Below are 22,671 nucleotides of genomic sequence, written 5' to 3'. Positions count from 1 at the left end.
ATCATCTTATTTTGGTTTATTGATTTTTAAGAATTTTTTTTTGTCCCCGCCCATAGGAAATTAGCCGAAGGGTTCCCAACAACTTCACTTTCATTGACTTCGCTAAAATCAAGTAAAAAATGTACGGGTTACTATATGGCAAATTCAACATAAGACAAGTCAACAGCCAATCAAAATGTATTTAACATGTAAGTTCATTATACTACTCAAATGTATATAAATGTGGTCATAATAACTTTTGGTTTGAGGAATGATATACCAAAAGGATATGCCATTTTCCTCCGAAGGTTTGACCTCAAACGCGTCCACAATATGTCCTTTAGTTACATCATGCCAAGATTTGATTGCCGTATTTTGTTTTTATTTTTCAAATGGTGTGTCATTTCTATTCGAGCAATTATGAAAAAAAAAATTCTGAGTCAGAAGTCCAATACATGTGAGGGTTAAGGGGGGCACTTGACCCCACTAAAATTTTAAAATTTTTTTATTTTTACCTAAAAAATTAGATAATTATATAAATGCCCCCGTAAATTTATCCTTTACCATCACTGAAATTTTAAATTTTTTTATTTTTACCGATAAAACCTTGCATAATTATACAAATATCTCCATAACTTTATCCTTTGCACTCGTTGATTTTTTTCTCTCACTCACGTCCTCGTTATTGTTTAAAATCACCCCTGAAACAAATTTATGGGTCCGTCACTATATATATATATATATATATATATATATATATATATATATATAATTAATTAATAAGGAGTTGAAAATGATGAATTAGTATTAAGTTATTAACAGTGTGTGTGCATATGAGTTGTGAAATATTATCTGCACCCGAAAAAATTAATAAGGAGTTGAAAATGATGAATTAGTATTAAGTTATTAACAGTGTGTGTGCATATGAGTTGTGAAATATTATCTGGACCCGAAAAAAGGAGTTGAAAATGATGAATTAGTATTAAGTTATTAACAGTGTGTGTGCATATGAGTTGTGAAATATTATCTGCACCCGAAAAAAAAGATATATATATATATATATATATATATATATTTTGAAGATGTGGTGCTCAGTCTTACAGTCTGATGATGACAAAGGAAAAGATTAGAGAGAATACACGGAGTTATGGGCACCACACACATTCTTGGTGGAAGAAAACGAATTGGGAAAAGAATACTCTATTACATGTATGTTCCTTTCCATCACTGCACCTTCCATGAAGCTTCTTCGTTTCTTTCTCACCCACAATTGTTAATTTGTTGAACCGTACAAGAAAGGACAACATGAATATCGTGTGCATACCTCTACACCCTCTATATATAGCGTTCAAATGTGTAAGGTTGGTCATCATACATGGCATCACATATTTCGCGTACACATTTAGGTAATTTTTTGTTGCAGCTAGCATGTCTCCTCTCAACTCCGACGACCTGCACCGGATTTTCGAGAAGCTTGACCGAAATGGCGATGGTCTGGTGAGCTTGGAGGAGCTCAATTGGTTGCTGGAGAAGATCGGGATCCATGTCCACACGAACCTGGATGACCTCCAAGCTCTGGTGGGCAAAACGAGCCTGGACCTCCATGACTTCTTGTCCTTTTACGAAATTGTGATTAAGGAAAACATTGGCGAAAGCACGTCCGAGAATCATGAGAATGGTGGCTTGGAGGGTGATCTTGCTAAGGCCTTTGGGGTGTTCGATTTGAATGGCGACGGCTTCATTTCTTGCGACGAGCTCCAGAGTGTGCTATCCAGATTAGGGTTGTGGGACGAGCACAGCGGACATGATTGTAGGACTATGATCCATGTCTACGATACGAATTCCGACGGATTGCTCGATTTTGAAGAGTTCAAGAGCATGATGTTGGTTACCAATTCTTAGTTTGTTAAAGGGCATTTCATTGCACGAGGCTCCCGTCCTACGAGTCTGAGGAGAGTTTTCCAATCTCGAAGTGTAACCTTCATTATACAATGGTGTAACCTTAGGATGTGTCTAGGGCTTCCCTCCTACCATTATTCTTCCTATTGTATTATTGCTACAATTGTTCTTAGTATTGTATTATTGTTGTAAATATTATTATATATAGCAATTTTCATGAAAAGATGCTTATTTTTATAGAACAATTTGGTTTATAAGCTGCCTATTTTTATATTTTTAGAATAAATAAATAAATAAAATTGTACCTCAAGCCAAAGCATATGAGTTCAAGAATTAAATATTTGGCAACTGCTTTATTTTTGGAGTCCTTTAGCAGGGAAATTGGTTGATTTTATCTAAATAATAATAAATTAAATAAATATAAAAATAAAAATAAAAAGATGATTTTAGTACTCTTTGGCACAGAAGAAGATTGAGACAAAAACTATAGTGCCAAACATGTGTGTTTCTAACCATAGAATTTATAACAACATATATGTATGAATATTTTTTCTTGATTGGAATTTATTAATATATAAACATGAATATGAGAATATATATATATATATATAAGTAAACTACAATAACAAAATTAATTTTCCAAAAAGTAACTCTTACTGGCAAAATAAATAAATAAAAATAATTTCAAGTTCCAACTGGTCAGAGACTCAAAATGGAGCCTTTAGTTTCTGGCCCATTGCATAGGACTATCTATGGGTTGAATTTTCTTGGTAACTTGCGCTGAATTTAAACACATACAATTTCTTCTTGGTAAATTGGAGTTTAAAGGTTGTTGAGGTTTAATAATTGACCATATTAAACAATGACCTTTTGATTTGTAAAGTGACATCGAATCTCACCAAAGTCTAAAGCTGAAAATACTGTGAAGTCTTTAATAGAAACAAACGAACAAAAAAATTGTGGAATTGTTAAAGTTAAGGGAAGACTTGGAATTGTCATTTCAGAGCATTCTAATACTCGTTTTGGTCATAAGATACGAAACACGTGAATTTGTGTTTGACTAGTAACATAACTCAAATGGTATGAACTCTAATTTTTTAAAGGAGATATAGAGTATTTCAATTATGTTTGGGACAATATTATAAATTTGTGGTGTTAGTAGTTTTTTTAAAGATCTTTTAATCGACGGACTCCCCACTTGTACCAGTCACATAGCACTAGTAAGATTTAAGTCGCAAACTTGCGTAGCGGAGGGGATTTGAACCCACACTCGGTATACTGAATACGGTTCGTCTGGGGACTTGAACCCACACTCGGTACACTGAATACGATTCGGCTAAGTACAGAAGGTCCATCATACCATCCAAAAAAAAAAAAAATTCGGAATTGTTAAAGTTAAAGAAAGACTTGGAATTGTCATTTTAGATGATTCTAATACTTGTTTTGGTCAAAATATACAAAACACGTTAATTTGTACTTGGTTGATGATATGATCTATACTTTTTAAAGGAGAGGTAGAGTGCTCGAACTATGTTTGGGACAATATTGTGAATTTGTGGTGTTAGTGTTGTTTAAAAGGTCTTCTAAGTGGAGGACTCCCTATCCGTACCAATCTCACGACACTGGTGAGATTTAAGTAGCAAACTTGCGTAGCGGAGGGGATTTGAACCCACACTCAGTACTGAATACCACACTCGGTTCGTCCGAGTACAGAAGGTCCATCCTACCATCCAAATGGGCTACGTTTTTGACAATTATGTGTATGGTTTGGGCTTTGTGAATTAAACCCATACTAGTTATTTGTTTATTAATAAACACAGGCTAGGCCCAGATATCCTCCCAAACTTGCACATCTCTGTTTTCATCCCAAGCATGGATAACCTAAGTATATAAAGTAGGAACAAGAGTGGGAGAGCGTCAAAATTAAGTCAAAAATAGTGAGAACAAAAATAAGAAAGTGTGCAGAGCGTGACAGCGCTCAGAGCGGCATCACCAATTGAGAAAAATTGATGACTTAGTGCACAACATTCTCTCCGGCTCTCTTCTCAACTAAAACCAATGATTTTTTTTTGGATGGTCTTAGACATTTTAAGTCTATAACTAATTACTTACCCCAAATCTCTGTTACTTGCTAAAAGTGTATTAAAGACATTTCTGGTCATTATTTGTTACAATTCAAGTGAGATTACACTTTTGTCCACGTAACCAATCTCCCTAATTTTTATTTTCAAAGCTCTCCCTAATCATCTTTTTGGAAACAAGAGTTTGGTACCATGTTAAACAACTATTTGTCTCAAGTTTAAACTGTTGAGGAATGGACTACACAATATATATCAAACCATCCACAAAAACTTCTACCAGTACTGGTTTATGGTTTATAAATGCAATGTAGCTTATGAATTTATCTTGAATCCAAATCTTTTGGCTCAACTTTATCCAAGCTCGCAATGGAGCATTCGGGTTTTCACCTTGAGTTGGTTGAAGTACGCGGAATAAATAAATGCCTTTAAGTAGAACCAAACACTTCTTGAAAACCATTAAGCCTTTTTAAACAGGTAATCTGGAACTAAAACATCATTTACATTCAGAGTTAACCTGCTCATGAACACTAAGTAGATGAGGATTGCATCCAATGAAAAACTCAAAAAAACCAAAATGGAGGATAATCTTGCCTCAGATTAACATATATAGCCCAAAAATCATAACTTCACTAGCCTATGTCTTCATGGAAGAATCCTTTGGAGCAGCAGTATTAACCTGCTTGGAGAGATAAGCTTCGTAGATTTCTACCACAAGCCGGGGATCCTTTTCCACGAGTTCTATATACTCCTCTCGCTTACTTAGCTTGTCCATGTTGCCCATGATCAATGCCAAGGATGCATCAAGCAAGTCCTTTGCATTGTGCTGGTAAGCGAAGGCATAGGTCATGAGTGAATTCTCCCAGTCCAATTTGGACACCAAGAAATTCTCGCAGTAGGTCTTGAGATGCTTCACTTCATATTTTTCAGCCAAGACTAGAAGGTCACAAGCCATTTGCTCGTCAAGCCATGTTTCTGCAGTGTACAAATAGTTGACAAAGGAGCGAAGAGCATCGTATGATACTTCACTGATCTTGATGGTGCCACTCAGGCTTTCCTCCATTTCACTTTCAAGCATGGCTCTGAATACAGGGGAACGGCTGGCCTGATTACTCAGTAAAACGATCAGAGAAATAAAAATGTAAGAAGGTAATAACAAGAAATAAAGGGATTGTTTGCTTTGTTATGGAACAGGTTTTTCAGTGTTAGAAAATCCAATACTAAATGTACAAAACTCCAACTCTAACTAAGAAAAAAAAAAATGTACAAAACTCCCTTTAGTGCACAGTTTAAAGTTACATTCACGATACAACACGACACAGCATGACTGCGTGTTCAACATTACTAACAGAATAGAAGTGGCGGCAAATTTTTGAGTTTTTAAAAATCCGCGCCTTCTGGAAACTCCGGTATGCCACTCCTGTTCATTCTAAAAGAATGAACTATAAATTACCAATATATAGGAGGAGATAATTTTTTCATATTTAGTACATGTTATCTAATCCATAGGTCGCCAAACATGGATGATTAATAATTTGATTGCTGTGTTTGATTGTAAAACAGGAAAAGCTAAGATCTCTTGTGCCTTCAATAAGGGAGGGGGTTATAAATAAAAAGGTAGTAATCAGATATCCATAATGAACTTTTGACAAACCCAAATACCCAATTAATGCAACACGTCGCATTGGTCGTATTACATTATACTAGAACTATCCAGAATTGCGTAAGACAAAATAACAACAAAACTTTGACTATATGGATCAACTATATAACCAAACAAGTACGCTAAATTCCGTAAGGCTTGTTTGCAGAATAAAAAAAACTTGAAGTGCATTGTGTTACACTACAGTGGTTCATCAATGATTGTAGTGAAAAAGCAGTGATATGACATTAAACTAATACCACCACCTCAAATCAAAAGCTTTGTGCGATTGATAATGTGACATGTGACACAAAAATGCACCACTTTTTCGCTCAGTTGCATATAAATCAAAATATTATCATTTTGCTAATGATAGGATTCAAATGTACTTGCATTTTTTGTATATAAATGTACTTGCATTTATATTTTTATGGATGATTAGTAACATTTTGCTAATGATAAGATTCAAATGACAAAAATTGCACATCTCAAGTGCAAGTAAATACATATTATACACTTGCATTTTTAATTTGAATCTTATCATTAGCAAATTTTGCATAAAAATAACTTATTCCTACAAAAGAAAACTTTATTTCATGCCTATTATTATTGTCTACAGAACCATATCCTAACAATTTGGGGTGGGCAACACAAATCCTGTTCCACGATAGAGTTCTACCTACCTATCATGTGATGGGTTCCTATATTTGCACATGCATTAAAATTCAAAGTGACAACTGATGGACCTATATGAGAGAGAGAGAGAGAGAGAGAGAGAGAGAGAGAGAGAGAATTCTTAAAGTGAATAGACAAAACGAAATAGCTAGCCAATTATGTTGACATCATCAAATGCATTTGTGTGCATGCAAATACATCCTACAGCTATAGACACAGACTCGTTTAGGTATTTCAACTGTTTTGTTCGGCCCTAGTAGCACTAAGAGAAAAAAGATTAGTTATCATAGAAGATAAGAGATAAAGAGGTCGTCCAAAACAAAAAATGTGATGAAGTAATTAAAAATGATTTTAGAAAATTAAATATAATAGGAAGCATGGTTTGTAATAGAGAGAAAAAAATAAAATAAAATAAAATAAAATGAAGAATTCATGTGGTCGACCGATGAAGACAGACCCATGGTTCGCCAAGCTGGCCACTTCACAACTGAGAAAGGGACCCTCGTCTCCTATACTCGCCAATTTATCGATGAGTCCCAAATTCACCACCAAACTGGCCGGTTCTCCAGAGAAACGGCTAGAACCAGCCAATTCTTTGTAAAGCCGGTTAGGGCAACCACCCAGCATGGCTTTATTTAAAATATTGAACCTGGGAACTCTATGAGCAAGGTAAGAGTCTTTGCCACTCGGTCAACCTTCACTTTTGATACACCATAACGGCTACTTATTATTTAATTAGTTTGACATTCAACACATCCTTTAAAAATGTCAGAAGCACCGATTTGAGAATTGAAATTAACCATATTTAAGAATTCTAGTACCTTTGCCACTAAACCCAGCTTCATCTTGTATGACTATTAGTTCTTATTTATTTTTTAATTGATACAAAACCCTTTAGCTAGTAACTCATTATTGTAGACAAATATAATATTTATTTCATGTGTAAAAAATATTAATTTTTTCTAATTTTTTTAATTTTAGATTTGATCTTCCATTTTTTTAATTCTCGGCATGTTATAAATGGCATGAATTTTCATTTATTTTATTATTAAGTTTACTTTTATTCATTGATTTTGTTAAAAGAATTAGACGATGACTTAGAATTCATAAATAAATCATTACTTTTGTTAAATGGTCTTAAAAAATTCAATAAAAATCGCTAAAATTCATTTTATTGAATTATGTTATAAAAAGTTGGGGAGTAAAATGATTTCAAGGTATTCACAATATAATTTCAAGCTATCAACAAGATCAAAAGAACAAAGAATGAACTCATGTTGGACAGTGGAAGGCTGGCATTTCATTTGGGGAGTATTCTCAAACTTCAAATAAGATATGGTTCAATCCTTATTCATCCACCAATCCCAATTACACAATCGCATTAGGCCTTTGGTACGCAGGAATGGAATAAGCATTCCATTCCAACCATTCCCTTGTTTGGTATGACATTTAAAGTGGGAATGACTAGGGCTGCAACTTGGGCTGGCTAACCCAGCCCAACCCAACCCCAACCCAAAAATTTTAAAATTTGGGCTTAAAATTCACAAATCGGGCTCATGTTCGGCTTAGGCTCGGGCTCAACCCGAACCCAACCCAAAAGACAAAAAAAAAAAAAATTAATAAAAAAATTTCTCCTCTCTCTTCTTTCTCTTTCTCTTGCCGCCGCTGTCCTTTGCCCTCAGCCGCCGCCACCACCGCCGTCCCTCCGCCTCTGCCGCTGCCTCCGCCGCCGTCACTTCCAAAAATTAAAACAAAACCCATACATATAAGTTAGCAGTTGCAGAGAGAGAGGGGGGCAAGCTTGAGAGTTGAGAGACAACGGCTAAAGCTTGCGAACGGCGAACCCGAACTGGAACAGCGGGCGATGCAAACTGAAAGATATGGGTTTTGATTTTTTGAACAATCTGAAATGATATGCCGATGTGGGTTTTGATATAGTTAGCAGGTTTTGAACTTTTGATTCTTGCAGACTAATAGATAAACTGAAATATATGGGTTTTGAACTTCTGATTCTTGTAGATTTTGCAGTTGCAGAGAGAGAGAGAGAGAGGGCAAGTTCAGAGTTGAGAACGAGAATAGAGATGGAGGCAATTGGGAGGCAGAAATGATTTGCCCTAAAAAAAATTTTGTTTTTTAATAATAATATAATCAAATATATATAAATTTCCCAAAAAAAAAAAAAAAAAACAAACACTCAACCCATCAACTCGCCCGAAAATATTTGGGCTAAGTTTTTTACCATAACCCATGTTTGGTACAATTCAGACTGGCCCAACCCAACCCGATTCGGGTTGAGGTTGGATTGGGACTGGGCTGGATTAGGCCAACCCAACTTGCAGCCCTAGGAATGACCATTTCCTTGGAATGAAAATCCATTCTACTTCCAAAACGGATGGAATGAAATTCTTGGCCTTCAACACCACCACCACAATCCACCACAACAACCACCACCACAACCACCACCACCACCACCGCCTTCCCCCACCACCACCACCACAACCACCGTCGCCTTTCGCCACCACCACCACCACCTTCCTCAACCGCCGTTGCCGCCTTCCGCCACCACCTTCCCCCACCGCCACCAACTTCCTCCACCACCATCGTTGTCGCCACTGCCACCGCCTTCCGCCACTGCTGCCGCCATCTTCCACTACCACGCCGCCACCGCCTTCCACCACCACCGCTTCCTTCCACCACCACCGTCGCCTTTCTTCACCACCTTCCGCCACCACTGCTGCCGTCTTCCACCTGCCTTCCACCACCACCAACGCTGTCCATCACCATCACCGCCTTTCGCCGCCACCACCACTTAGAATTGTGATTATCAATTCATTCCCACATCATTTCATATTTGCAACAAAACAAGAGAATGAGAATGGCCATTCCATTCCATTCCCAGCTTCATTACATTCCATTCAATTTCATTCCTGCGTACCAAACTAGGCCTAAAGTTCTTGTAATAATAGCTAGTTCGCTACTACTTACAAACTAATTACACAACTAAGGTCTTAATTCATGCATTTTTGCCCCAAATTGCACCTTCAATGCCATATGGATTGAATAAAAGTGGATATATTGGGTAAAATGGTTCATCACCGGATTATTTAATCCAAGATAATCCTCCGTCAACTTATTGACGTTTTAATATAAACGTTTGACTCTAGCTACCAGTGACACATTTTCAAATACCATAGCAACTCAAATTTACATCAACAATTTACACATGGCAAGAAGTGAAAACACAAAGAAAGTATTGTCACTACTGGACTCACAGTAAATTAACACATTTCAGCAAAATTAATGTTCACGGCAAACAAAAAAATTAAGACAATATTATCATGAGTTATCAAAGAACGTAAGGTGAGGCTTAAGAAAGAAAGGCAAGTTCTTTCCACACACAATCAACCACATATCTCGAATCATTATTTAAGAAGTATAAAATGTTTGAAGTGGCCACTTGAAATAGCATAACATTGTTTGATATTTTCCAGATTGAAGTGCATGCTGGAGAGGATTGAAGTGGACTGAGGTGCCCTTATATATTCACTCATAATTTGTTTGCTACTGACTGGTCTAAGTTTGAATATATTTAGTTTCTCGATTTCCTAACATTATGTACATTATATAGATTCAAGTTTCAAAGTTCTTCCATTAAGGTTGGTTGCAAATACTTTACAAACTCGAACAAAGTATTTTTTTTCTTTTTCATTTTGGTAAAAATATATAACAATCTTTTAATGTTACTTGAAAATATTTCCTCATCTAAAAGATTGCAGCCTACAACAATCATAAATTTCTCTCATTTCCCCACATGATGACAGTTGTAGTTCTTTCAATTTCTTTTAGTAAAGCTCTCATATCGTTTAAGAGGAAAAAAAATCTCAAAAAATATTAAACAATTACATTTGGATGGCTTCATAATTTTTTTTGGTGTGTGTGGGGGGAAAATGCCCAAATTGTTTTGAGTAAAGTGCCCAAAATTTATGAGTAGTGATTTAGAGACCGAATTTGGTAGTTACCGAATTCAATTTATGTGAGGGGAGATGAGTCTCATCACATAACGTCATGGTGACCCCCCCACCCCACCCCCCCAAACACATAAATTGAATTCAGTAACTACCAAATTCGGTCCCCCCCAACACATAAATTGAATTCGGTAACTACCAAATTCGGTCCTTAAATCATTATTCAAATTTTATTCTTTTTTTTTTTTTTTCTAATGAGTTGAATAGGAATGGGTTCACCAAAGAATTATAATGCATATATATATTTTCTCATTTTGCAATGAAATTCACAACCTGATAACTCATGCTTTCAATGGGGTAACTATGCCACGTTGTTAGAATAGCTTTGAGATTTGCAAATTATTACACAAAATGGGTATATAACATTAGAAATATATATATTTATACATAGATGTGACAATAAACACATATACTATAACCTTTAGTCCTTTACGACTAGAGTTTATGCTTAGAAGATCCACCGTGAAGTCATTTACATAATAAGACAATTAATAGAAGATTGTAAAAGTAAACAAAAAGATCTTCACATGGTTTTATAGATCTAGAGAAGACATGATAAGTTTATGATTTGGTGGTTTCACTTATAAAAATTATTCAGAATTTGCACAGTGAAACAATGACAAGAATTCATACTATATGAGGAGAAACTAGTGATTATTCTATAAAGTATGATTATACCAATGATCAGTGATAAGCTCATATATATTTCCAATAATTTAGATGACATAACACAAGAAAAACAAGGAGCCATTTCATGATGCATATTATTTGATGACGACAATGCTATTGGATACTTTTAAGAATGCCCTAGCAATCAAATAAGAAACATAGATAAATGCATAGAAGATAAAGAATTAAAAATTAGTGAGAAAAAATATATATATATATATATGGAATGTAAATTTAATAACGTATCATTTATTGATAATATCACTATAATAATTCAAGACCAAGTTATACTTAACAAAAACCTATCTGACATTGAAGATCAATGATACAAAGGGACGGATACAGATGATGATATAAATAGTATGATTGTAGAAAGCTCAGATTGATTTGCAACATGATCCTTTTAATGATCAGATCATTCATAGAGAACATAGTTGCAGAGGGAAGTTGGAGAATGCTTTGTCAAATGAAGAACTCTTGATCTCTCAGAAAGCTAGAGTGGCTTGGCTCAAGGATAATGATAGGTGGACAACATACTTCTATCAGAAACTGACTCGCCATAGAAATACAAATGTTATAAATGCTACCCAAAATGAGACTTGAGAGTTGATTACAGATCCAAAAAACATCTCATATGGGTTGGTTGTTTATTTTACTAAATTTTTTGGGGTATCCATTAATCAGAGTTCTGAAGAGTTATTTCATCCCAGGAGAAGACTCCACGTAGTTGATGCTCAGTTGCTTTAATATGATGTTACAGAGATGGAGATTAAGTATGTTGTGATGAGTTTTCCTCCGGGTAAGGCTCCAGGCCCTGATGGTTTCCCTGCTAGATTCTATCACAGGTACTGGAGAATTGTTGGCGGAGATGTGTGCAAGACTGTCATTTTTTCTTCAAGAATTGCAAGCTCACTAGGAGTATTAATAATTCTTTTGTTACCCTTATTCCTAAGAAAGAATGTGTTGTAAAATGTGGAGATTTTAGACGTATATCTTTGTGCAATATTACATATAAAATCATCACTAAGGTGCTTGCTAATAAATTGTCTATGGTGTTGCCTTCTTTGGTAGGACTGGATCAATCTGCTTTTAGTAAAGGAAGAAGGTGAGTTGCTCAGAAATTTCACTGTAGCTTCTTACTCTGCCATTGCATTGAGGATTGATCTCACCAAAGCTTATGACTCAATCTCTTGGGACTTTACGTTTCTTCTCTAGCGAAAGTTTGGCTTTGGTCAAATTTGGATAAATTGGATCAAGGAATGCCTTCATGTTATGTCTGGGAGCACCAAATTGGTGCCTTGGATTTGGGATTGAAAGAAGTTTAGTTCAAAATTTGTACTAAATTTTCTCCAATCCCAAATCCAAAACGTCAATTCGGTGCCGCCAAACATAGCATCAATAATCTTGGTTTTCTGTGATGATTAATGGATCCCTAAAGGGTTTCTTTCAACCAACTAGAGGTTTGAGGCAAGGCTGTCATGTCTCCCCTCTGTTGTTTACTCTGGTGGATGAGTATCTATCTACTTTACTTCATGGACAGGTTCTTGCAGGTGTTGTTGAACTGTCCAAAGCTGCAGTGAAGGCCAATTCTGGTGTGAGCCATTTGCTTTTTCCAAATGACTTAATGATTGTTATAAATGTTGACTACAGATCTGCTGTCACTGTCAAAGATGTCCTAAGCAAATTTCAGGGGGTTTCTGGGTTAGTGGCAAATGTTGACAAGTCAGTGGTTTTCTACTCAAAAGCAGTGCGGAGGAAGAGGATATTACAAAGGTTTGAGCAAGGCTGTCATGTCTCCCCTCTGTTGTTTACTCTGGTGGATGAGTATTTATCTACTCTCTCTTTTTGATAAATAAGCAAATTCATTATAAAAAAAAAAACATTCAAAAGAGGAACGTGTCCCATAAACAACAAAGGGAGCCTAAGGTCCCAAAGAAGAAATAAAATCAATCATCTCCTCTGGTGAGGAGCAAAACCTACCCGAACCCCAAAAACATAAAGATGAAATAAAAACCTACTTAAGAATAGCAATTAAGGATTCCTTTCCTTCAAAGGATCTATTTTTCCGCTCCCTCCACAAACACCACCAAAAACACAAGGGTGCCATCCTCCAAAACCCACAAGCATGACCTCCCACATAGCACCCTCTCCAAGCCTCCATCAAACCTCTCGTAGATCAAGGCATAACCCACGAAACCCCAAACATTCCTAGCAAAAGACACCAACAATCCAAACCCACAGGACAATGCAACAAAAGATAATCTACCGATTCCCCATTGCACTTGCACATACAACACCAATTAACTGTGATATGTCTTCGCCGCCTCAAATTATCAAGCATCAAAATCTTGCCCCACACCACCATCCAAGTAAAGAACGCCACTTTGAGCGGCACCTTAGATCTCCACACTGATTTCCACGGAAACATAATCCCTATATTGTCTGATAGGCATCGGAAATATGATCTCACTTCAAACATTCCCCGAGAAGCAGGCACCCAAACAAGCGAATCTCTATCCATGCCACGAATCTCATGCCGATACTACCGATCTAGCAACCCACAAATGTCATCCAACTCCCAATCCTGAAACGCCCACACAAACCGCACATCCCAAGTAACCCTCCCACTATCAAGCCGATAACAGTCAACAACCAAAACATGCCTATTAACAGCAATCCTAACCAATCTAGGAAATGCACAAGCAAGAGTACAATCACCACACCAAAGATCCTCCCAAAACCGCACATCCCTACTCTCCTGAACACTGAATCTGATGTGTTTTGAAAACTCATTCCAACCTTTCCTAATGAATTTCCAAACTTTGAAACCAGTAGGAATTCTCACCAAACACGAGCACCATCCCCCCATTTCTTCCCCAAACCGGCACAAAATAACCCTCCTCCACAACCTATGACGTTCCACTCCGAATCTCCACAACCACTTGCCAAGAAAAGCCCTGTTAAACGGCACTAACCTCCTTATCCCAAAGCTTCCAACCTGAATCAGCCTACAAACCTGCTCCCACCGAACAAGATGATATTTAAATTCTCCTTGAAGTCCACCCCATAGAAAATTCCTCTGAAGCCTCTCAATCGAACTAGCAACCCCAGCTGGTATCTGGAAGAGGGATAAAAAATAAGTAGGAAGGCTTGATAACATGCTTTTCAAAAGAGTGACCTTCCCCCTTTCGATAAATACCGCTTCTTCCACCCTGCAAGTCTCCTCTGAACCCTCTCAATCACTGGATCCCAAACACCCACATTCCTCGAAGAAACTCCCAAAGGTAACCCCAAATATGTAATCGGAAAACTACTGATTCCACATTCAAGCATAGAAGCTAACTCACCAATATTCTGCACCTCCCCTACTGGAATCAAGGCACTCTTCCCTACATTCACTTTCAATCTTGACACCGCCTGAAAACAAATCAGCACTGATCTCAGATACCTCATCTGGGAGACCCCAGCCTCACAAAACACCAACGTGTCATCCACAAACAATAAGTAAGATATCTCCATATGATGAACATCACCCCCACCCACCATGAACCCCTTAATATTACCCAACATCACCGCCCTCCCCATCAACCTACTTAGAGCGTCCATAACAATAATGAACAAGAAAGGAGACAAAGGATCCCCGTGGCACAAGCCTCACGAGCTACCAAAGAACCCGGTCGGAGACCTATTAACCATCACAAAAAATCTAGCTGAAGATATGCAGGCCTCAATCCAACACCTCCATTTATCCCCAAAACCCATTCTATCCATCAAATATGACAAGAACTTCCAACTCACATGATGATAAGCTTTCTCAACATCGAGCTTACACAGAACCCCTGGGACACCACTCCCCAACCTCGTGTCTACACATTCACTAGCAATAAGAGTTGAATCAAGAATCTGACGCCCACCTATAAAAGCGTTCTGGGATTCCGATATGATATCATCCAGAACAACCCTCAAACTTAATGCTAGAACTTTAGCTATTAATTAATAAATGCAGCCAGCAAACTAATAGGTCTAAAGTCCTTTACATCCGAAGTTGAATGAGTGCAATAAACGATGCATTCAAAGAGTTCTCAAACCTCCCCTGAATATGGAAGGCATGAAACGTAGTCATCACCTCCCCTAACCACCTCCCAACTCTCCAATAGAAAGCTCATAGTAAAACCATCCAGCCCCGGAGCTTTGTCCCCGTTACAAATCATCTCTATTAATTTCATAAATAGCGTCAAAATGCAGACCATCAAGCCGGGGTCTCCATAAACAAACCCTGATAAAAAGAGACAATCCCCCTGCATACATCCTCCTCCCCAACCAGGACCTCCCCATCAATAGTAATCCTCCCAATGTGATTGCCTCTCCTATGAGCATTAGCAAGCCGATGAAAAAACTTACTGTTCTAATCACCTTCTTTAAGCCATATAGCTCTAGATTTCTGCCTCCAAGAGATTTCTTCCGCCACTGCAATCTCAGCAATCTCCTTCTGATCCCTCCTACTTTTCTGGCCCTCATCAATACCACCCAAACCTTCCCGCCTATCAATCTCAACAATCTGCACAAAAGCCCTATTCTTCCTCCACGCCAAATTCCCAAACACCTCCTTATTCCACCTTTTAATCTCATGTTTCAACCCCTTAAGCTTTTTTGCAAGAATAAAGCTCAGATTACCATCCACCCTGATACCCTCCCACCAAGTCCTCACAAATCCCTAAAATTCCTCAGCTCGTAACCACATATTTTCAAAACGAAAAGGAGTACTCCTCGTTCTCAATCCACCACAGTCTAACACCATAGGGGATATGATCAGATGTTGATCTAGCCAAAGCTGCCGGTACCACATTCGGAAACTTCTCTTCCCAGTCTCCCGAAAGAAGAAACCGATCCAGTCGGGACAACGTAGGAGACTCTCTACCACTCCCCCATGTAAACTTAGCTCCCTCCAGCAGTAAATCATACAGGTGGTGACCGTCAATGAACTCAGAAAACTGCTCCATAGCCTATGTCTATCTTCCTCCTGTTGACCTCTTCATCGGGGATTTGACAACATTGAAGCCCCAAACCCCCAGAAAACTGCTCCATAGCCTTTGTCTATCTTCCTCCTGTTGACCTCTTCATCAGGGATTTGACAACATTAAAGTCCCACCCCCCCCCAACGGTAGACCCCACTGCTCCTTCACTGCCCCCAACTCCTCCCACAAAATGTGTCTCTCTCCATCCTCAACTGGGCCATACATACCACAAAACATCCAGCAGAACCCATCCTCCTCCATGGAAAAAGCACACGAAATAGAAAATCTCCCTCTCCACACCTTCGTTTTCGAGACCCATCTCCTATCCCACATCAACAAAATACCCCCAGACGTCCCCAAAGCATTCAACACCTTCCACTCAACAGAGATTCCCCCCCTCCCCCCTCCCCCCCAAAACAAAACTACTCCACCCTATCTGTCATGGAAGCCATCTTTGTCTCCTACAAGCAAACCACATGCACACCCCACTTCTTCACAGTCATCTTCACCACTTTTCTTTTGTCCGGGTTTTTCAATCCTCAGACATTCCAAGAAATAATTCGGCACTTCATCAATAACAAATAGATAATCCTTCCCCTTTCCTTCTCCCTCTACCCCTTTCATGGCTCCTCTTCATCCCAGCCCCATTACTCCCCCCATAATTCACACCGGAAAACAAAATGTGGACCTCCCCTTCCCCCTTTCCACGAAGTCAAACTATTTTCCCTACTCCCAGTCTGTTTCCTGCTACCCCTCTCCTCCCCAGTCTTCCCCTCAACAACTGAATGCAAAACCATACGAGCCTCCTTCTCCTTTGGCTCAAAGGAAACCCCCAACAAACTACTCACACCCTCAATATTCTCCTTTACCCAATCCACCCCACTATCCTCATGAGCTGCAATAGGAAAACCCCCCAACTCCCCTCCGGTCGTATCTTCGACAGTGGCTGAATACACCCTAGAACCTCGGCCTCCTCCCATGAAACCAACTCCCTGTCAAAAAGCGCATTGTCCTTTGTATCCCTACCTCTGTCATCCTCAGCAATGCTACCCACTCCAATACAAGTAGGAGTACCTACGTTATCATCCAAAACCTCCCCAATTGCATCTGAACCAAAATCCAAAATTCGGTTCAATCCATTCAGTGCCTTATATGCGTGTAGCTCCTTCACCAGAACCGAAGCAGCTTCATGACCAAGCTTGAACCTCACATTTCTTCCCACACATCACCCCATCAACCTCTTCTACAGTCAGACCTCTAAACTCATCCTCCCCGAGCGTCGCATCCCCTTCTGACAACCCAAGGCACCCATCTCCGTTCATCCTCCCATCGTTCTCCTCGTCATCAGCCACCCCTTCCATTACAGGCGTTAGTCTCCGATTCTTCTCCCCCACCGCCCCCCTCAACACCCAACAAGGAGTAGAAGAAAAAGAAGGGGTAGAAAGAATGTTTTGAGATTGCAGAGACTGAGACATACCAGGTCCACCTTCTATATGATTGTAAATAGCCCATTTTTGTTTTTCATGCTGTGACCATCACCTTTCATGACTCCACTGTGAAGCATTAGCCTGACCGTTACCCTCAGAAAGCTCAACCACTGAAAAGAGAGGCCCGAACATGTTCTCTGAAGCACTCTAACAACACTTATCATGCCGAAAAGTCTTCCCTCTTGCACCCAACCCAGTATATCTTCTGCTAACCTTCACCAAGTTGCTCTTCTCTGCCGCCGACCATTGTCTCCCCTCAGAACCATGATGCAGCGGAGGTGCCGAGGTCCTCATGTCTCTCTGTGATGCTGAAAACACATTATCCTTCACACCTCGCATTTTTCTATCCTTCGTATTAGTAATAGGGGTGGGCAGGCCTATTAAAGAAATGGATAGCCCATATAATTGGACTGGACCACCCTCTTTCTACCTTGCAAGTCATTAACTCCAGTCTGGCCCAACCATCCTTTAACCTTGGGCCTATTGAGCCCACCACCAGCATCATACGCTGAAGGAGCCACCCCTGGCCTAGCTTGTCTGTAGGCTGCCCCAAGCCCAAATACTTGTTGTGAAAAGGCCCCCCCTCTACCCACAGAATTAGATGGACCAAGCCCATACACCAGCCCATCATCAACAATCATATTTGACTGAATCTTATCTCCTCTGATATGCCCACGTGGCCTCGCACGCGTACCAACCCTCTCTTCCACAGTTGCGCTCCGTGTCATAAATCTGACGCGTCTCTTTCCTTGCCCTAAAACCTGAACTTGGAGCTTCGTTCTGTCCATGGCTATACGGTGCTTTCCTCCCCTCATCTCTCATCCCGACATAGATCAGTACACTTCGGGAAAATCAATGGTGTTGCTTCTTCTGTCAGTACAACCTTAAAGGCCACCCGTTGATCCTCGACGAACACCACCTCTGGAATTACACCGCCGTCAGAGACAAGGAGGACAACTCTATCTCCGGCAGCCGAAACATCTGCCTCCACTTCACTAAATCCGCCACACAGATCGCCTTTGGCATTGAAGAGCTTGTGCCACCATAAATGTAAAGGGAGCCCATACAACACCACTCTTCTATTTCTGTTCCACAACCTCACCGCCGAACAACCAACCACGAAATACCACACATCCATTAACAAACAAGCATCACCCACGTCCTTTTTCCATAGACCAGAGCCCGTAAGGCCTCGGATTCCGATGGAAGCCTAAACAGGATCAAACCATCGGGCAGAAATGACACCCTCACCCCACAAGAAATCCTCCAAGTTTTTGATGCCCGCTCCTCAATCCTCCCAAGACAACCTACGTCCTTGTTGAATCGTCCAACCAGACACGAATTGAGCATGTCTTCGCAAGCCGCCGTACTGTCCACATCAACCCTAAAAACATGCCCCTCTGTGATTCGGAAGGAATCAATATCCCCATTTGTCGTGACGCGAGGCAAGTTAGCCGTATCAAGAAAGGACTTACCCCCCCCTCGCCATCCAAAGAAATCTGAGCCTCGATCTGTGTGTCTACAGATCAGTGCTCCGGATGAGTATTTATCTACTTTACTTCATGGACAGGTTCTTGCAGGTGTTGTTGAACTGTCCAAAGCTGCAGTGAAGGCCAATTCTGGTGTGAGAGATTTGCTTTTTCCAAATGACTTAATGATTGTTATAAATGTTGACTACAGATCTACTGTCACTGTCATAGATGTCCTATGAAAATTTCAGAGGGTTTCTGGGTTAAAGGCAAATGTTGACAAGTCAGTGGTTTTCTTCTCAAAAGCAGTGAGGAGGAAGAAGTTATTACAAAGACTGCTTGGCTTCAAAGAAGCGCAACTCCCAGTGAAGTATTTAGGGCTACCTCTGCATCACTTGAACCTCAAGAATAAGTTTTGTGGTCCTTTGATTGATGGAATCAATGCAAAGTTACTATGATGGTCAAATAGGATACTATATCTTGCTGGGAGAATTGAACTGGTTAGGTCTGTGATTACTCCTCTTCTTGGTTATTGATGCTCTGTCTTCCATTTGCCCAGGTCAATTTGTCATGTTGTTAAAAGGAAGATTAAAAATTTATTTGGGGTGGGAGAGAGACTATGGCTAAAACTCATTATCTCTCTTGGAAGAAGGTTGCTAGGCCAGACTGAGGAAATTCCATGCAACAAGTCACTCGGCTGTTTGGAAACGGATGCTTTCTGTTAGAGATATTATGTTGCAAATTATATCATTTAGTGACTTTTTGTATTAGCTTATTTAATGATCCATGGTGTAATGGAGCTACTCGGCAGCAAAGGTTTGGTCATAGAGTTGTGAGATACTTTCCTTTTCCTAGAGAAGCTACTTTGCAGGTTCTTATATAGAATGGGAGCTGGAATCTTAACTTTCTGGTGCAGGATCAAATTCAGTTGAAACGATTCATTTATGGTTTTCGAATTTATGCTGGAACTGAGAGATTGTTATGGAATGGTGGTCAGTTTTCTTTTTAAAAGGCATGGAATTGTTGCAGACACCATCATCCTTTAGTTCCTTGGAGAAACTTATGTTGGAACACGGGCAGGCCAAGAACGTGTGTTGCTACTTGCTTAATTGCTCAAGATGAACATTCATCTCTTGTTGATCTCCAGAAAACGGGGATCCACCTAGCATCTGCTTGCTCCATATGTTTCTCTGCAATGGATTCTAGAGATCATTTGTTCTTGAACTGCCATTTTGGCTAGACAGGTCTGGGCTTGGTTTAATGACATCCTAAACTTGGCTATGCCTTTGTTGGACAGGTTTGATCAACTTATTGATTGGTTTATTTTGCTTACAAAGGGTAATTTGCTATGGGCTATATGGGGCGAGAGGAATGCTAGACTCCACCAAGGAAGCTGTCATTCTGCTATTGATGTTGCTAAAGGGACATGGTTTCAGATCACTGATGTTGGTTTCAATTAGAGTGCCCTTTTTTGTGTGGACTGCAGCTTGGAGTAAGATTTTGACTTTGGACAATTTGAGGAAGCGAAGGCATATCATTATTAATAGGTGTTGTCTTTGCAAGATTAATGGGGAGTCGGTGGATCATCTTTTGTTGCACTGTCCTGTGGCTCATGATTGTTGGAGTTTGATGTTTGGCCTGTTTGGTATTCATTGGGTCATGCCTCGGTCATCTCGGGAGTTGTTAGATATGTGGAGGGGCCAATGGGTGGGGGCTCAGGCCAGAGTTTTTTGGAGGTGACCCCTTTTTGTATTTGGTGGAGCCTTTAGAGAGAGCGTAATGGAAGATCTTTTGAGGGAAAGGAATCCTCCATTGGGGTGTTAAAATTTCCTATCATTTGTAATTTGTTTTGTTGGGGTCGGGGGAGAGACTACTCCTCTCTTGAGGATATTGTTGATTTTATGGGCTCTTTGAGTTCATAGGCTCCGTTTTGTCTTTGTATAGTTTGGGACGCGTTTCCCTTTTGATGCTTTTAATACAATTTACTTATCAAAAAAAAAAAAAAAAAAAACCAAGGAAGCTGTCATTTTGTTTTATTTTTGTTTCCTCGTGTACTGGAAGTGGTATTTGTCTATCTTTCCAGTCTTGATTGGAGTGTGAGGGTATGCCCTCATTGTGATCATCTTGTACTGATTGTATTATCCTTTGGTGATCTTATAAAATACCTACTTATGAAAAAAAACAAGTTTAACAAATCCGAAAAATGTTAGTGGTGTCTTATGTAATAAACAAATATCAAATTAGTTAAAAGGAAAATTCTATTTGATAGTTAGACCAACTATCTTATATGGAGTACATGCTAGGTATTAAAGTCTTAAAGAAGAATAAGGAACAATGCATTCAAGAAGATGACATAAAAATGTTGAGATGGATGATAGGAGTGACTAGAAGAGGTAGGGTCAACAATTAACATGTGAAAGACAAAATTAAAAGTGATGCCTATCAGTGATAAAATAAGAGAAAGTTGCCTAAAACTAACATGGGTTAAAGTAATTAGGAATAACTTTAATAATTAAATGTAACTGGAGATAAATATAGGAAATTTAAGAAATTCCCAAGTTCATTCTACTAAATTGGGAAAATACAATTGAATCTAAATGAAATGCCTAGGATAAAGAATAATAGGAAGCTATAATCTAGAATTAGAGTTTAACAGCTTATGAAATGCTTAATGCTGTTGATACATTCTATACAATTTTCAATCCTCTGCTTTATAAGTAATTCAAATTAAACAGCATTATATCATTCCTTTCACTGCCTATTTTGTTCTTGTTTGTGGCTTACCCAATCAACTTGCACATACATCAAACAAATTCAAACCACACAAAAGATTCAACAAATCATATACAAGGCAGTTTGGAGAAATGGGTACTCACTAGAACGGCCTTATGGGCCGGGACGGGAACATGGTTGGTCGCCGGACTACCGGAATCGTGATCGGAGGCGACCAGAACGACGTCGGTGAAGCAAGGACGGGACCTGTGGTCGAGTGGGGCCCAGAAACGGAGGAAGGCGACTTTGGCCTTCAAGTCCTCGATCTCACCCTTGAGCTCTTCCTCGGTCTCGCTGGCCTCCTCGTAGCACTCCCTGCACGTGCCGGCGTCACGTGCCTCGTACTCCTCCTTGCACGACACGCACTTCATCATCGTCGCCGCCGCCTCCCTTTCCCCCGATCGCACCATTTGTTCTTTTCTTGGTCCTGTGTTGTCAAATAAATTGTTCTGACCTCATCCGTCATTGTGCTGACTTTATCCGTCAAACAGTAGTTTTTTACTCTTACACTTATAGTGATGTATTGCTGACATAATAATAATAATATGGGCAGAGAATATTCATTTGAGAGCCAAATTAGTAATTTTAAATTAAAATTTTAAATTAAATAAAAAAAAATTTCCTAAATGGAGGAAATTTTATAAATATAAACAATAAATACAAGAGACACATGGGACATACCCCACATGGAACAACAGCCTAATCAAGGCAAATCAAGACATAAAACAAAACAATTTCAAGCAAACCTCTAGATGAAAAACTAATGTGAAGAGCTGAAATAACATCTTAGAGGCAAACCCCCAAGATATCCATTACTTCCCACAAAATACTCTTAGCCACTTCAACCGGAGAAACAAAAGTTCCATTATACATTCTATCATTCCTTTCTTTCCAAAGATTATACAATGTGGCAGTGAACAGCATCCTATAAAGCTTTGTTCTCTAAGATCTATTCTGAAAC

The 22,671-nt window shown here is 39.2% G+C and overlaps 2 protein-coding genes across 2 annotated transcripts; one reads left to right on the top strand and one right to left on the bottom strand.

Moving 5' to 3' along the window:
- The first annotated feature begins 1,081 nt into the window (after positions 1–1,081).
- LOC132273653 (probable calcium-binding protein CML44) lies at positions 1,082–2,135 on the top strand. Its single transcript, XM_059774638.1, has one exon. The coding sequence runs from the start codon at positions 1,408–1,410 to the stop codon at positions 1,879–1,881; it is 474 nt and encodes a 157-aa protein (XP_059630621.1). The 5' UTR covers positions 1,082–1,407; the 3' UTR covers positions 1,882–2,135.
- A 2,267-nt stretch (positions 2,136–4,402) lies between these two features.
- On the bottom strand, positions 4,403–22,168 carry LOC132273652 (BTB/POZ domain-containing protein At4g08455). The gene is made up of 2 exons (XM_059774637.1): positions 21,815–22,168; positions 4,403–5,061 (listed from the first exon to the last, which is right to left on the bottom strand). Exons 1-2 carry the CDS (start codon positions 22,118–22,120, stop codon positions 4,594–4,596), a joined length of 774 nt encoding a protein of 257 aa, XP_059630620.1. The 5' UTR covers positions 22,121–22,168; the 3' UTR covers positions 4,403–4,593.
- Between the last annotated feature and the right edge of the window lie 503 nt (positions 22,169–22,671).

This window comes from Cornus florida, unplaced genomic scaffold (genome assembly GCF_030987335.1).
Source record: "Cornus florida cultivar Cherokee Brave unplaced genomic scaffold, ASM3098733v1 CherokeeBrave_3.0.0_Hap2_Chr09, whole genome shotgun sequence".
In the NCBI taxonomy this organism is placed as follows: domain Eukaryota; kingdom Viridiplantae; phylum Streptophyta; class Magnoliopsida; order Cornales; family Cornaceae; genus Cornus; species Cornus florida.
This window is presented reverse-complemented; position numbering and strand designations above follow the sequence as displayed.